General features: G+C 42.9%; 1 protein-coding gene across 1 annotated transcript in view; it reads right to left on the reverse strand.

Moving 5' to 3' along the window:
* Positions 1 to 601: 601 nt before the first annotated feature.
* Positions 602 to 17,746, reverse strand: part of LOC136716043 (PDZ domain-containing protein 7) — a 32,657-nt gene continuing 15,512 nt past the window's right edge. Inside the window, exons 10-16 of the mRNA XM_066693513.1 lie at positions 15,907 to 16,079; positions 15,495 to 15,586; positions 14,805 to 14,896; positions 14,395 to 14,466; positions 9,845 to 10,510; positions 8,402 to 8,502; positions 602 to 3,346 (exon numbers count right to left, since the gene is read on the reverse strand). Coding sequence (XP_066549610.1) covers positions 3,197 to 3,346; positions 8,402 to 8,502; positions 9,845 to 10,510; positions 14,395 to 14,466; positions 14,805 to 14,896; positions 15,495 to 15,586; positions 15,907 to 16,079 — 1,346 coding nt within the window. The 3' untranslated portion in view covers positions 602 to 3,196. The remainder of the gene's footprint in view (positions 3,347 to 8,401; positions 8,503 to 9,844; positions 10,511 to 14,394; positions 14,467 to 14,804; positions 14,897 to 15,494; positions 15,587 to 15,906; positions 16,080 to 17,746) is intronic.

The raw sequence follows: 17,746 nt of genomic DNA on the forward strand, positions 1-17,746 counted from the left end.
CACGGAGTTGTTCTAGTCTCAATTAGCTTTCTTATAAAAGATGGAACAATGGGGAAACCAAATTGTTTTACATTCTTGACACTTAAAATCGATAAACTGTTTGTTTGTAAACAAGCCATTATGAATCACATTCCTATATTCCACAACATCCCTATACAATTCACCTTTACACTCCCTTAAAACATTCCCAAAATGTCAGGCTTTTGAACTTTGCTAAAGTGGATCTGCTCCTGAGGGGGATGAAGACAAAAAACACAGAGAACCTCTCTTGGCCTGGGAGCTAGCCATCTACAATCAAAATATCTGAATACAAATGTAAACCATGCTACAGTGAAGGTGCTAACTGATAAAACTTCATCAGCTAAGGTACACAAAGGGTAGGAGGGGCTTTAGGCATCAGTTCTCACCTGGAAAGAGTCTTCTCTGCGCTGAACCGTCCCCATTCGTGGCTCCTTGCTGTTCTGGACCTCCTAGACTCTGGACAACAGGCTTCCATCCACTGGCATCTTCATTCCTGCTCTGGTGACCTGGCGGTGTGAGCTTCCCCCAGCTCCCCTCTCTCTCTCCACCCCGGAGCCCGCTGCATCCTTACCATCTGTGGGCGCCCCAAAGTCTGTGCGCCTTCAACCAAATGCCCTTCTACAGCGCTGTCCATTAGGATTTAAAAAACGTAGCGCCGCTAATCCCGAACAACATTCCAGCAGGGTACAAGTGGAATGTCATTCACACACCTTAAACATGGCCTGCTATCCCACAATTGTAGAGCATAAGCATGGTTTAACACAGAATCTACTAAAGGAATTCAGCTAGATTGTATAGTAGCACCAGAAACCAGAGAGAGGGTGACCTTTTGACAAACCTGTAAGCTTAGCAGCGTGTGGCTAAATAACCAGCACTACCTTTCCAATTAGGCCACTTTAATTTACATCCACGTGAATGCATACATACATACATACATTGGCACAACACTAAACTTCACCTGCCATTTTACACATGATACAAGGTACTCTTCCACACCACACCACTTCACTGACGCTACTCCCGCTAAACTACCACTAATTTTCAAACCACGCTCTGCATTTCGATCAATTCCTTTTCCATTCATAGGTATAGACAATTAATACATTTAAACCATGTGACCAGGACAGGTCACTGGCCTTTCCTATTAAACCGAGGGTGGGGACGGTGTTTGAGGCTTCCTTCTTCCTTCTCTAAAAGTATCAGTGGCGATTCATAGCTCTGCCAAAATCTTATCGTGTTTCAACCGAGATCAGATCCAAATCTCGCTGCTGGCTGTGACTGATCCTGCACAGCAAACCGTTCCAGTTCTCCACTCTTCAGGTGAATTACATTAATTGCATTATCATTTGAAGCAAAGGTTTTCCAAGCAATACTTATTCAACTTTACATTAGGATTTATATACAAAACCACATCAATATTATTTCTTTTTTAGCAGGCACCCTTATCCAGGGTTGAAAGATGTATGGAATTGACTTTAATTCCAATCTAATAAAAAAGAAAGAAAAAGGCTATCGCTAGCATATACAGTTGGATATTCACACGTTTGAACTTCATGCGACTAGTGCATTTGTGATGCCAATTACGGGCCTGCTGTGTAAAATGTCCACACATACTCTATTAGTAATTATATGGTGATGCTGGGAAAGTTTACTCCCAGAAGAATATATTTACAGGATTCTTGAGTATTTACAAAATCCAGTCTCTTGAATCTCATACATAATATTATAATTAGTAGCAGTCACACATTCTAAACATTGTCTCGACTTTAAAGCAGCTAAAACCAAATACTGCATATTTATTCTAGAGATTGGGCTGCTGAAGAGGTCCCTATACCTACATGCTCCCTGTGGAATAACAAACATCAATCGTAAACATGGGGTTAAAAATGATCGGAAAGCTGATATTTAATAAGAGGTAATGAACTCACAGTGACCTCTTCAACAGCTTGTAGGAAAAACACAATCCTACAATATAATGACCACAATATGACAAACACACCATTGGACGAGAAAATGTTGTGCGTTGTGGAAAAATATAACATCCGATTAACCATGTGCTTTGACTAATGCCAATAGCACTTCCTGTTGTTTAGCTTCACTTGCTGACACAACTTTGGTCCAACTGGATGAAAAAAAATATTGTTCACTGATCCCATTAGTACACCCAGCCCCATACTGTTATATGCATGAGGGATGACTTTATTAATTTGACATACTACAGAAATAAAATCTATATAAAAAAAAAGTTTCTGTTTGAGACATTCATCAAGGTTTTTTTTTTTTTTTTTTACACCAACTTACTCTGTTTGACACTTTCTGTTCAAATAAAATGCCAATGAAAGAGCATAATCAAGTCACAGCACATATGGTTCAATTTACAGATGCTGTGGGCGAGTGAGGTTACTTGTCCATTTGTTTCCCCTTTTAGAGGAAGTGTCATTAACTGCTAATTGCGTTTAAAAAAATAATCAACCCTTGATTATAGGCCGCAGCGCCGGCCACAGAGACAGCGGTGAAACAGCTCTGCAAGGCTGGCACACACACACTGCTGGGATCTGCAGATTACCTTTGTATTACTGTGTAGGTGTGCATCCAGTTCCCAACCTATATTAACGGTTGCATCACTTTTCCTGCTTCATCAAGTCTAGGTTTTGCCTGCTTAAAGATAATCCTGGCAAGAGAATCACTATAGAGTACAGTGAGCCTTAGGAGAGAGCAGTAATAACTATTTTGGGAAGTGGCGATTTGTTGTGGCAAGTCTAAGCTGTAGGTGGCAATCCCACCAAGGCGGCTCCACTGGGATGCCAGTTCCCCTATCCCATGCCTACCTAGCGACAGAACATCCTTCTGTACTTTTCCACAGGTTTCCTAGTGAATCTTCAAGCCCTGTCAGCTCACTTGTTCCGTTTGAATCAAATAACAGGTGCACTTGTTTCCCCCCATTTCCATTGGCAGCTCAGACACTTCATAGAAACTCTGACCTGGAATGGATTCTATGCAAAGTGTTTAAACCCGAGTCTTCCAGCCAAAGCAAAGACCAAACCTCTTCATTCCAGTCTTGTTTTGTGTATCCCCTCTGTGACAGATGCTGGAGGGGGTCCCGGAGATCCTTAGCCAGCCTGTGTCCGTCCTGGTGAGTGAGCGTGTTGGTGGGAGGGGCCATACCGCCTTCGGTTCAGTCTCTGGGGCTTTTGGGCACCTTCACCACGAATACCATGGGGTTCTTGTCCTTGTTGCTGAAGGCCCGGCGGATGGTGTCCACTGCGTGCTGGTGGGTGACGGACTGCAGACTCTCGCCATCCACAGAGACCAGCTCGTACCCGGCCTGCCCACGGCACACACACACACACACACACACACACAGAGAGAGAAGGGGGGAGGGTCAGGCTTGATGCACAGCAAACATAAGTATTGTACACTTGGTGCATAATATAATATTCAAATAAGTTATCCTTCTATTTTTTTTGTTTTTTAAATCAATTGAAGACACATTCACAATCCAGGAACCAAGTCCGAGACTCCTGATTTGTAGGAAGTTTGTTATAAACATATCTGCCAATTAATTCCAAGAAAAAAAAATCCAAGCAAGAACCATTTCACTTGGCTTGCAGAACAGCTTGTATTCCTGTACCCATCATCCCCTCTGATCTCCTATTAAAGGGCCAGCTAAAGTGATATCAGTCACACAGGAGTGAAGAGGAGCGTCTGAAACCATCAGAGGAGATTAACAGTAATGCGTATCTGTCCATTTTGATACTCATTAACTAATGCGGTTTCCTTTCTTATACCTGTCTGCATTCTCACTGCGTGTGTCTTTTGAGATAATAAGTTTGGAGACTCATGCCAAGATGAAATCATCTCTTAACCCACAGGCGGGTAAACATAAGGGGCAGGTGCGGCCAAATCCAATAATACTCTTGTTTTGGGATATTTCCATGATGTAGGATAATTTTCAAAAGCATCCGTTTTGTGCAAGCCAGGCTCCTCAGTGTATTTTCCAAAACAGCTTTTAAAAGTCTTAAGGCAGCTCTCCAACAATCGTGTCCTCCGGTCTGGAGTCTCACTCTGAGGTAAGATTCTGTGCTCGTTTTCCCCATTTCAAAGATTTGAAGACTTTATGTTCAATTACATGGCGTGCCTTTTGACCCGGAGGGGGGGGATACCTGCTAATGACCAAACCAAGCTTTTTCCCCACTCATGTCTTCATTGAGTCACTTTTATTTTTTCGCCTTGTTTGTCATTCTAACTCAAGAGTCAACCAATGACGTGAATGTGTGTGAATTAATTCTGTGGTATCGTTCTTCTCATCACGAGTTGTTCTCGACCGCAAATTACAGAACTGTCTGTTAAATAGGATGTGGGTCCATATCGAGGACACCTGATTAAGATTTAAAGGCAAGTGAGAAGAACAATAAACACTGACGCATTCCAGACCTATAAATAGGCAAGTGTGATCCCCAACCAAGACACTTCAGACTAGCCTCTCTAGTGCAGCCCAGCCCTGCTTTTTCACATGCTGATCTTAGCCTGGGGGTCCAGTGAGAGATTGGCTTCCCTCCTATGAAGCCCCCACTAGCTGCAACAAAAAACAACAAATGTTGAGTTCTGCACTTCTGTAGACTGTATGTAGTTTGATATTCAATTACAGCAGTGCAGCAAAACTAAATTATACAATACAACACACTGTAGAGTTATGCATGCCCTACACAGCTTTCTAGTTGCTTTCCATCGGTGAGGAGGAACAAACAGGAATGCCCCACTGACCACAGCGATATAATGCAGAGATCGTGATTATAGCAGTTGTATCCCAATAGAAGCTGGAAGGGAATGCTTTTAAATGCAGGCAAAACACGTTGCATTGCAAACTCCATAAATCTGCATCGAGTCTTTGTACCTCTCTTGGGGGGGAGTGGGTATTTATGCTTCCGTGTTTGAGATCACGTTTACCCTCGCTCAAGGATGTGCAGAGCTCACATGCATGAACACACGCACACTTAACTCTCTCAAAGGCCATGGTTGATAAGGGTACAAACTGAACGTGTACCTGCACAACAATCACCAGAAGAGTCAACACCCTCTGTACAGACCCATTAAGAAGTTATATATGTGTTTTTCTGTTGCATCGCTTCAAAGTGTTAAAGCTTTATTCCCTCCCTTTCCTGCCAGTGGAGTTTCCTGGAGGAGAAACACATGACTCAGCCCAGGGATGAGGTGACTTCACTTCCTTTAAGATCATCCCCAGCAAGGACACACCTGCCTGGGAGCAGCCTGCAACTCATGCCTTCCTGTGGGAGCAGGGGGTCTGCTATCGACTTCCCATTTCTTTCCCCCATCTCGCCTCTTTGTAGAAGATGCAGGTTCAACAAGTATTGGAAAAACAATAAAAACGTCCAATCGAAAAAAGTTGTCCCCAAGATAAGCTGGGCACAGAGACCCATGACTGGGAGATAGCGGAGTGTAAGGCAGAAGGAAAGACAATGACTTTTAGATTTGCATTTTTTTTTTTCCAAACCGGTATAAACTAAACACAAGGGATTAGCAATTCACAATGGTGTGAGCGATTATTATACATGCATGACAAAATATTACCTCGGCCCTCCCTCTCCTGGACAATATGTCCCTCAGACATTAATGCACTTTCCTACAGCCCACCTTATTGCTTCTTTGAAATGTATATAATCTTCTAAACTGTACCTACCACCCATACTTTATAATTAATTTGGCCTCCTTGTCACCATTAGTCATAGCACTAAAACCTTTCTGCCTACACTCTGTACAACTCCACAATGAGAATCTTACACTGTTTTCTACATGGCCCACCTGCAGTAATGCATCACTCTGATAAAGCCGAGTCTCTCCAGCTGAGTGAGGTAAGACCGAATTATACAAGGGCAAAATGATCTTGGCGAGTAATTGCTTCATGGTTAATCAACCACACTGTTAATAATAACCCAGTCGCCTGTCTCACACAGATTCATTAGGTTTCAGATGCTGGGTGCTGGTAATTAAAGCATTGTGTGTGAATTAAACACAGGGAACACTTATTAGCCCATCAGGGTTGGAGAATGAGGGGCAAAAAAAACGTCTGGAAATATATATCCATTCCACAAAGTAAAGAAATTCACTATCTGTGCTGAATTGTGGAACAGAAGACTTAACTGATGGCACTAGATGTATGAACAGAAGCCATCTGTAGCCCAGGCTATGGGGCGGGCGTATGGAGCTCACAAAGGGAGGATACTGGGCCAGAGCACTGAGGCCAATATTGCTAGGTCAACTTCAATCTACTCCCAGGACTAATATACTTGCATTCCTGAGCAGATAACCATCTTCAAATTTACAGCCCTGAGTCATTAACTAAATGATATTGATGAGACAAAAAAAGAAAAATGTTCCTCAGTGTTCGGCTCTTGTAGCAACATATTTGGAGAGAAACGGAGAAAACGTTTTACTCAATTGTATGGCAATATTAATAAAAGAGGGATACACTTTATTTTTATGAAAGATTGCATTTTATCAGCTTCTCAAGAAACCCGTAAATAATTGCCCAGTCTTGTAGGTGAATTGGTTCACTGCATTCCTCCCATTGGTCGAACAATACCGATACTAATTATCGTCGTCGTCATGTATAATTGTAGCATTGAATTATGAATGCCTTGGTAGAAGCTCTAGGTTACATTAGTAACCCTATGCCACCTCCGTGTGGATGTCATGGGTGAACTGCCACAGCCTGGTTGTCAGTCTTGAGCCTCGGGTTTTTAATGAAGTTAGGAATATGAAACAGATCACAGAGACTAACTGCTCGCCCTTTCTGAAATAAGAGTTTTCCTTCACCCTTATGTTTGAACGTATGCGTCGATTACATGCTTAACATTTAGGTCAAGTCCTCAGTAAAACAGACATTAATATTATGAAATACAGGCAGACACTCTGTATACTGATATGCATTTAAAGTTGGAGAGGCTGCTCCCAGCATGCACCACACCGTCATGCACCACACCCTTCAATTAAATTTTATAATGATATTGGAAAACAGTTTGACAACATCCTCTTCAGTCTACAAATTATCGTGACCAAAACGTCATATTGTTGAATCTATGAAATTATTCTGAGCTGGCGGTCGCTCATCTTGAGTCACCACTTGAGGCTCGTGTTCAGGTCAGTTTAATCCAGTTGTGAATCCCAGCCTTATTCACATGGGCAGGGAAAGCTTGGCTAAGAGTTCACCAAGGAGGGGGCCATTGTTCGGAGCAGCTGACATGCGTTACATTCACTGTCAGCTCGCTGTTCCCTATAAATGTTGAATGCGGCGCGGGCCATCCGATACTGACACTGAGCCTCTCGCGTGCCTTTCAGAAGCCGTCGTAATGATAACCTGGGATAGTCAACTTCACGGGCTAGGCTCGGCAGGCCAAGCAAGGCCCCACAAAATAGAAAACAAACACATAAAAAACACTCCCCTTTGATCTCACTAGACTGCCCCCACCTACTCTAATTTCCAAAGTTGTTGAAGGATTTAGTGAAGCGTTAAGGTTTGAAATGAAATGACCTTCTTCTCCCGAACTACTTACTGAACACACCAGAGTTTCTTGTAATGTGAGCATGAATTCAGAAAGTACATCTAATTTAGTACTTCTCTGGAATTACTTTTTTCCCCCAGCACTTCTTTTTCATCCACGATTTTGGAAATGGTTTATCCTTAATCAACTTGGCTATACTGCTACAGCCCTGGTGCCAGCCAGGGGGAGATTAAGATGATAGAGCAGGAAAATACAAACCATTTCTGTGGCACCTGGATTTGGAAAGCTGATCAAGATCTCTGTAATGGGAAATTTACTTCAAAATGACCCAGTTTTCTTGCCCATTGCAGATTATTAAGAATAGGAAATTAATGGAGAATATTTTGAGAAATTTGGGATTGTATGCAGCTATTAAAACAAATAATTTCGGTTTCCATTTGATTTAATGTTTGCAGATATCGCATGTTCTCCAATCTAACATTTCCTCTGAAATGTATGTTTTCTGTGAATTTTCTGCAATGTAAAAAACATGTTCAAATGTCTGAGGGGAAACTCTTACAGCTGTGCGTTTCTCATTTTCTATGCCAGAGGATTCGTTTTGAGGGGAAGCTTCTTTTGACCAGCTTCAGGAGATACAAAACCGGGTCTGCTTTCATGTAGTAATCATGGACTAATATTAGATTAAACTTAAATAATTAATTTTGGTTAATAAAATACTGAAACAAAACATGGCAAATCCTGACATCGATTTTGTTGACCTGTTGAATACTAGTTTACCTGAGTTGCTTGTGGTTAGTAAAGCAGGCACAGGTGGACATGCTGTGACAGAAACACTGGGGGTGGGGTAGGGGGTGCATTACCTTCAGGACTTCACAGGTAGAGGCGGCCCCCCCAGGAAAGATCTTCTCAATCTTCACCACAGGCTGCACCTTGGACTCCATCCCTCCGGAAATGCTGATACCTACAAAAAAAACACAAATCAATAATAACAGATTGTCCTATGTCCTCATCAGTATTAAGAGTCTTGATGGCTACACCATGTTATCAAACAATCGACCACCCAATCCAGTCTACAGCACACTTTTTGCACAACCAGCTTATCTACCATCCAGTTAATTAATAACTAATTCTATGGATCCAGAAATTGACTACTGTCTTATAATATACCCGAGAGTCCCAGGGCTGCACAGTGTCTTATCACCTTTGGGCGCCAACGTGAGATAACAGTTTTGTTGTGGCCTTAGACCAATTCTGATCTTCTCCTCTCCCTGAACAGACACAATGCTTTACTCTGTATAACTACTTCTACAGCTCTACACATCACACAAAGGGTTACATTATATGCCAATTTTCTCTTTTTTATGTGGTTTACATTATTCCAGATCTCTGACTTTATAGTAAGTGGGGGGAAATAACTGTGAAGTGATGCGATCTATGATTGGGAGCTGACATATAAAATGCCGTTATTAAGCAGTACAAATGGGTGCATCAGTGCCCGGTGCAGCCAAAAGCCCAGCAGTATTATGCATTCTAGAGTGTTTGAACTTGTCGTCTGAAGAGATGATGCGTCCATGTGGGGCATGCTGTAATGACATCTGTATCTCTTCAATTCTCATTATATCCTGGAGGTCCTACAGTTCTATCCATTAGTCCACCTGGACTGCCAAACAGAGCCATATGTCTTACTGGGCCTGCTACTATAAAAAGACATGTTAGATAACAGCCAGCCTCTAAAGTGTAGCGCCAGCAGTTGGAGCAGTTGGGGCCTGTGCTGACACCTAGTGGTGAGGTCCAGTATGGTGATCCAAGTGGACATCACATGATGGGACTGAATTAGAATTGTAATCAGCCTGAACAGCACTGAGAGAATTATTGAATTGACATTATTAAGGTAAAGGTTTGACATGATGGTCACACACGCAAAGCTGGTCACTGCAGAACAATCTAAGCAGCTTCTCCCTGGTAACTCAACTGACAATAACAAATGTAACCACCTCTAATGAATAGCTGGGACTTTGAAATTCTCTGTTGATAATCAATCTGCTAGAAGTGTATTTGCTCGTGTGTTCAGTGATATTGCATCTCCTTGAATAATCCTAGAGGCATGTGTATGCACCTGTACCAGGCCTTTCGCAATTCACACAGAGCAGCTAGTGAAATGGTGGTGTCGCCTCCTTTTTGTGCTTGGCGTTGTGTCGCATACCTAGTCAAGGGAGACTGCTTAATGTCATACATCTGTGCATTATAAGCAGCACTGATACAAACAAAAGCAAAAGTCAGAGACTCGGGAATTGCACACTCACCCAGGGATTGCTTGGTTTTGGAGATGGTGACACTCGTCAATTCGTACTCCTGCACCGGCGCCCCGGCAGGACTGGTACTCAACCCATTCTCAGTGGGGCCAGAGTGTCCGTTCAGCTGCCCCCGGCCCTGCCTCAAAGCAGGGGGCACCCTCTCAGAACTGGAGTCCCTCTGATCGGCTGTGCTGGAAGACCCCTCTTCCCCTGCGAAGACCTGGGACAGCTGGGGCCTGGATCTCCGGGGCGCATTGACAACAGTGTATAAGGAATCCTTGTTTTTCTCGCCTTTGTCCCTTTTGGCTTTTGTCTGGCCGTTCCTGACAGGCGACCTCCCCCTTTCCACAGTGGTCCGGCCCGGTTCAGCCACAGAGCGCAGCGAGACCTCGTCATAGTGGACGGATCGGACTGTACTACTGCCTGCTTGTGGAGGAGGGGTGGGAGTGGAGTCGGACAGCAGCCAGTTGGAGCGCATGGGGCTGTCGGCGAGGGGGGTGAAGGCCTCAGTGGTGTAGTGGTCCACTTGGACATCCTGAAGGGGGGACAGGGCCCTGGATGGGAGCTGCTTGATTTCCTGCAGCCCCGACACCCTGAGCTTCCCAATTTCTGCCATGAGCTGCCGGTCCTTCTCAAAGTCCTGCACTGGCTTGAGGTGGAAGCCCCCCCTGTAGTCTGTACAAATAAGACAACAAACACTTTTTCACTGCAATATGAAAACAGTTTAAAAAAAAAAACAGCACAGAAAAACCTCTAATAGTTACCATTATAATGATTAACTTTATGCATCGAGATTATTTTACTATTATGTTATTTAGCAGACACCTTTAAAGTAATTCAGACTGGTGGAGGACATTACCTTCATTTTTATTACTGATCCACTGCAGTATCATAAGCAGTGGAATTCTTTCAGACATTGAACATTGTATTTTAAAGCAAGACATTTGGCCTTTTTCTGATAATAGGATGGGTGCCGTTTTGTCCGTTTTTGTGCAGAATTGGTGATGTCAATCTTAAAGCACTCCCCAAACCCCACGTTACCAGATCCGACAAAGCACTTGCCTAAATAACCTGAAAGTGGAGAGTCAGCATCTATGCATAAAAATGCCTTGCAGAACAGAGGTTTTCAATTAACATTTGGCCACAGAGGTCTAATGCAGAACCGCACACAGACACTGCCCTCCCTGGACTTTTTATTATATTTTTCTATATAAAGAGACTTCAGTTACTTCTCTTTCACCATGACAATGGTCTACAGGCAACAGCAAGAGGGTTAAACAGGTCTGCTCTTATTGATTTCCGTTCAAGAATTCTTTGATTGCAAAGAGTCAATCTTCTGTACTTTGCAGCCTTGGTTCAAAAAAGAGGAAAAATCGACACAAGCTGAAGGAGTAACCATGCTGGAATCAGTTGCAATTACAGTTCATCATTTGTGTGTCAATGCTGGAATCAGAATTACGACCCTTTTGCAAGTTTACCCTGATCGATTGAAACCCAGCTTTATTGTGGTTTTACCATTGTTTTACAGTCATTTCCACTAGCTTTACTACACTGGACCACTGTGAATACATATGTACAGTGGGGGAAAAAGTATTTGATCCCCTGCTGATTTTGTACGTTTGCCCACTGACAAAGAAATGATCAGTCTATAATTTTAATGGTAGGTGTATTTTAACAGTGAGAGACAGAACAACAACAAAAAAATCCAGAAAAACGCATTTCAAAAAAGTTATACATTGATTTGCATGTTAATGAGTGAAATAAGTATTTGACCCCTTCGACTTAGTACTTAGTGGCAAAACCCTTGTTGACGTTTCTTGTAGTTGGCCACCAGGTTTGCACACATCTCAGGAGGGATTTTTTCCCACTCCTCTTTGCAGATCCTCTCCAAGTCATTAAGGTTTCGAGGCTGACGTTTGACAACTCGAACCTTCAGCTCCCTCCACAGATTTTCTATGGGATTAAGGTCTGGAGACTGGCTAGGCCACTCCAGGACCTTAATGTGCTTCTTCTTGAGCCACTCCTTTGTTGCCTTGGCTGTGTGTTTTGGGTCATTGTCATGCTGGAATACCCATCCACGACCCATTTTCAATGCCCTGGCTGAGGGAAGGAGGTTCTCACCCAAGATTTGACGGTACATGGCCCCGTCCATCGTCCCTTTGATGCGGTGCAGTTGTCCTGTCCCCTTAGCAGAAAAACACCCCCAAAGCATAATGTTTCCACCTCCATGTTTGACGGTGGGGATGGTGTTCTTGGGGTCATTCCTCCTCCTCCAAGCACGGCGAGTTGAGTTGATGCCAAAGAGCTCGATTTTGGTCTCATCTGACCACAACACTTTCACCCAGCTCTCCTCTGAATCATTCAGATGTTCATTGGCAAACATCAGACGGGCCTGTACATGTGCTTTCTTGAGCAGGGGGACCTTGCGGGCGCTGCAGGATTTCAGTCCTTCACGGCATAGTGTGTTACCAATTGTTTTCTTGGTGACTATGGTCCCAACTGCCTTGAGATCATTAACAAGATCCTCCCGTGTAGTTCTGGGCTGATTCCTCACCGTTCTCATGATCATTGAAACTCCACGAGGTGAGATCTTGCATGGAGCCCCAGACCGAGGGAGACTGACAGTTATTTTGTGTTTCTTCCATTTGCCAATAATCGCACCAACTGTTGTCACCTTCTCACCAAGCTGCTTGGTGATGGTCTTGTAGCCCATTCCAGCCTTGTGTAGGTCTACAATCTTGTCCCTGACATCCTTGGACAGCTCTTTGGTCTTGGTCATGGTGGAGAGTTTGGAATCTGATTGATTGATTGCTTCTGTGGACAGGTGTCTTTTATACAGTTAACGAGCTGAGATTAGGAGCACTCCCTTTAAGACAGTGCTCCTAATCTCAGCTCGTTACCTGTATAAAAGACACCTGGGAGCCAGAAATCTTGCCAATTGATAGGGGATCAAATACTTATTTCCCTCATTAACATGCAAATCAATATATAACTTTTTTGAAATGCGTTTTTCTGGATTTTTTTGTTATTCTGTCTCTCACTGTTAAAATACACCTACCATTAAAATTATAGACTGATCATTTCTTTGTCAGTGGGCAAACGTACAAAATCAGCAGGGGATCAAATACTTTTTTCCCCTCACTGTATATACCATGGTATGTTTTTACAATGATAGACCATGGATTTCTCATGGCAGAGTGTATTAAGGCATAGTAAGGACAGGTTAAAACCATAGGAGGCCACAGTAAAAATATGGTACATACATTTGAAAACTGAAAGTGTAAATTTACCAGAGTAACCTTGCATAATAGAATCCATACAATATACCTGTATCTACATCTATATATTACACCAGGTTTACAATTGCTATATTCTTCACACATGCCACAAGGCCAGCGACCTCAGAAACACACATTGTCCAAGTCATCACCACACTGCAATCCCAGAATGCCCACAGTCACGCCCATTGGAGGATTTAATTTAATTTAATTTCAAATTATTTAATTTCTCTGGATCTGAACTAACAAGCATCCCACAATCACACAGCAGTTTTCTTTTCTATTTAGAACAATCAAATTGACTGGGCAAGGGGAACTGGATGTTACTGTCAATTAGAAGTTGTAATTCTACTGTTCAGGCCAGTGCGTTCTTGTGACTGAGAGAGAGCTTTAGACAATGTAGTGGAGAGTCTAAGGCTAAGGCTGTGACTGCACATTAAAGACAAGTTCCGTTGGGTTTTCTGAATGTGATCTGATTTGCAGCTTCTGGAACTCTGACCACAATTTTTGCTAACACTTAAAGATCAAGCATCTTGAACTATTTTCTAGCATCCTTCAGTAAAAATTACTTCAATTAGGACTATATTATAGATTATCTACTGTAAATGTATGTATATTATATGCAAGAGTGAAATATGTACATTTTGTGACAACTCTAAAGGTGTCTGCTAAGAAAAATACAAAATGCCTTAAGAATCTGGCAATAACTGCTTTTAAAATTGGATCTTTTCTACAATGTAACACTAAGAAAAAACAAGTTTTTTTTTTAGATGGAATGGAAAACACAGCGCAGACGTTTTTGAGCCAGGCCAGCAGGCTTAAACAAACACTGCATCTATATTAAGGGGATTGTTTCCAAAGTGAGATTGCGTGGGACAGTGGAAGATTAAATATCAGTGGGCAGGATATTTGCAGCGGGAGTGTATGTAGGTCTTGCGGCCAGTCGCAGGATATTAAATTCCTCAGACGGCGAGAGGGAGTTAAAGCTGGTTGGAAATGTAATTTCTCTTGTGCAGGGTGAGCAGTGTGTCGCGCAGCCTGGGCCCAGGGTCCGCAGTGCAGTGAGGTAGGGGCGGGGTGGAGTGGGAGCTTAAATACAGGTGGCAATCTGTGTCCCACAGAGATTACAGATGGGACACGCGTGTATACACCCAGCAGTGAGTACTAGCAGACCTGTACTCCGCCCACGCTGTATCACTTCATTACCAAATTAAGAAAGATAAAATAGCATTGTTTTTTAGTGACGGATATAGAACCGCTGCTGTATTGAAAATGGCTGACCTGGGATCGGGGTGATGAGGTGTCTGCGGGGGGCCGTTCCCATCAGGGGGGAGCGCAGCACTGGAGATCTCACTGTGAACAGAAGCACGGGGTCAGGGCATGAGACTGCACTTGGACTGAACATGGTTAGGAGCACAAGCAATTTTCATTCATTCCATATTAATTTTATCACTATGGATTACCATGACTATGCAATGTGGATTTTTCCCCCCACTGAATGGTAAATATGTGTGTTTTATTATATATGTTTTCAACAGTGTAAGTGTTGAACTTCTTTTCCTTGGGCTGAAACATATTTTCCCCCCTTCAATGTTGTTTTGCAGACTCCCTTGATCTTGTAGGGTTTTATCTAACAGCGTGAAGCCAATGTAGATCTCCGGCACTTGAGGTGCATCTGTTCTTTTGCTCACCAGATCGGCTCTTTAAAATGTCATAGGCCTCCACTTCAAAGGGCATGACCATGCTGTCGAAGCGGCCCAGGTCAGTCGGGGGAATGAGCATCCTGTAACAGGAAATAACAAACGGGCTAGGAGACAAGGCCTGCCTGCCCGGACACACTCCTGCTCTTAAACCCATCTTCCAATAATGTGTACCCAGTGTGTGTGCGTGCAGACGTGGCTTCTGAACACATTTTGATTGCCTGTCCAGTCACTGTCAGCTAAGACCTCTGAAGAAATTTTACTTTTAATTTTAGATCATGTGCAGTTCTCTCGTCACCCACAGCTTGCTACATTTTAATCCATTAATCGTTTGCATGTGATTGAACATTTATGCATTTATTGTGGTTTGCTCAGGGGTGGATCGAGGTCTTATAATCTGAAAGTTTCACCAGATTCTTGCAGTTAAAGGAAATGTCCCCAGGGAGCCCATTTCTCCATATACGAGGTAAAGCACTAGCTCAATGTTCTGGAGATGCATTGCATTCCAATTCTTACTCCGTTCACCTGAAACGAATAACAAGAACTGACATGAACCGGTTTAAATCCACCTCTGTCACTTAATGATTTGGCTGGTTTTGTGCTGCACTCACTAATGGACTTGCAGTGTAGTGGCCTGTGCAGTCAGACTGGAAACACACACGCACAAGCACACGCACGCACCTGATCTCTCGGAGCAGCAGCAGTTTCTCAGGCCTGTCAAGAATGGCCAACAGAGGGCGCACTAGATCCTCAATCACATGCTCGGAGACAAACTGAGAGAGAGAGAGAGAGAGAATGCACACACTCAAACAAAGGTCACACTTTAACAACCCAAACAAACACATGTCTAGAATCTCAGTTTCCTTGTTTCTAGAAATATCCCTATGTCATTGCTAAATACTGTTCCCAGGGTGCCACCTTACAAACACTTTGCCATATTTCCATGTCAAGAACTACATGTACATGCTGAGGTATAGTGAGGTTTTTATTTATTTTCGTTTATTTACAGAGGTGCAAGTGGCCTAAAGCAAGAGAAATGCTAAAGGTGGTGAGGGGCTGTGGCTGTCCCTGGCAGTGCTGCCTGGTGACTCACCCGACAGCAGTGTCTCATGATGGCCGTCACCTCGTCTTCACTCAGCAGTTTCCTGGCCATGTCCTCGACCGCCACCAATGCCTCGGCAGGTGGCAGGAGGCTCCGGTCCTGCGGCCCCATCACACCATCCCTGGTGGAGGTCAGCAGGCTGGGTGACCGGCTTCGCTCCTTATCTGGGTGGGGGCAGATTAGAGAGGGTGTTGTGTGGGTGCAGTTTGGTTAAAACTCTACCAAAAGGATTACATAAAGGGGTGAGTGGACCGTGGGGGTCCTGGAATGTCCTGGCACTATATAACTAAAGCCAGTGTGGGGATGATAGTGCACATTTCACTCCCTTCAGAAGAAGAAATAGGCCACTTACATTGATTTAACTCACAGAATAGTATTGATTAAAATGAACAGAACTACTACAGAACTATGCAATAATACATTTGACTAGAATAGACTAGTGTACATATACGTCTCCCTGTATCAGGGCATCTGCCAAGAAATAAATACAAATAATAATAATATGGACCCACAAATACTTTTACAATATGAAAGTCATATGATATGAACATTTCTCAATGCCGTCACTCATGTATCAGCAATTTCCGACAAACGAATTTCATTCTGATCCTTCAAGTGTCTATATTCAATTCAGTAATGTTGGGGTTATTTGGGGAAAACAGTTGACCTTAAGGACCACAGTTCCCTACACTGAACTTGTGATTTGCTTAATTGATCAATTCATAGTCTTGTTACGAAATCCTCAGAAGGCATAATCACAGAAAAGGCCAATGACCTCCAGTGTTCTGGTCTTCCTAGTTACGTCTATATTGTGATCAGATGGGCCTTCAAGATCCACATAACAAGGGGTGTAGAAACAGTTATAAACGTAAAAGTGTCAACCAGGAGCCCAGGAACTGGGTGCCAACACGAACTGAATCTGAAGGAAAATGTGTAAAATCTGCCCTGGTAAATCACACAAGCCACAGGATCATTTGAGAGAGATCTTGAAACATTTTCAGACATCTCAAAATGAATTCCAGACTCTGGAAAACATTTCAAGATCTAATTTTGAGTCTTTCCATGGCACCCCAGTTTACATCAGACGGCAGAGGAGCTGGGCTGGGAAACACTGCTGGAGAGATCACTTGAAACAAATACACAGCAATCCTCAAGGACTATAACTTAAGAGATTTGCTAAATTGATCAATGATTTGAACAATTTTGGCAATCTTCAGAAAGTGGTGATTTAGGGTGATCTATGAAACTAACCAGCCCTGACCTAGTGACACTGCTCTACAATACACCCAATTGAAAATGTCACAAAGGACCACTGCAAAAAACACACACACACACACACCCACACCCACACAATTACCCTTTTTCAGGCTTCTAATCACAAACTTTTGAACTGCATTAACTGGAACACAAAACGAGAAACATACATTACAAATGAAGGGTGCTTTGTGTTTCTGGGATAACACAATAAGGAGTACAAAGAATTTATAATAGTAAAACAAGTGATTTAAATCTTTAAATATAGATTTGTATGAATTGGTCAACCATATAACCATATATAATAATATGACCTAACAGTAGCAGTGTATGATCTTGATTATGATGAGTGGGGGGGATTAACTATTTAGAGTTGTAAATACATGGTCATCACTATTGTTCCTCATTACTGTATGTTGAGGGGATATTGTACAGGTGTAATTTCAGTTGTACTCCAGAGCTATGGGCTGATTAGTAGAGCCACAGTGTTGCCCTTCTCAGTACACAGGGATAAACACAGCCAATTCACACAGCCCTGTACCGTATAATGAACACAAAAGCTGTTAGGCTTAAAGGG

This window comes from Amia ocellicauda, chromosome 20 (genome assembly GCF_036373705.1).
Source record: "Amia ocellicauda isolate fAmiCal2 chromosome 20, fAmiCal2.hap1, whole genome shotgun sequence".
NCBI classification, from domain to species: Eukaryota; Metazoa; Chordata; class Actinopteri; order Amiiformes; family Amiidae; genus Amia; species Amia ocellicauda.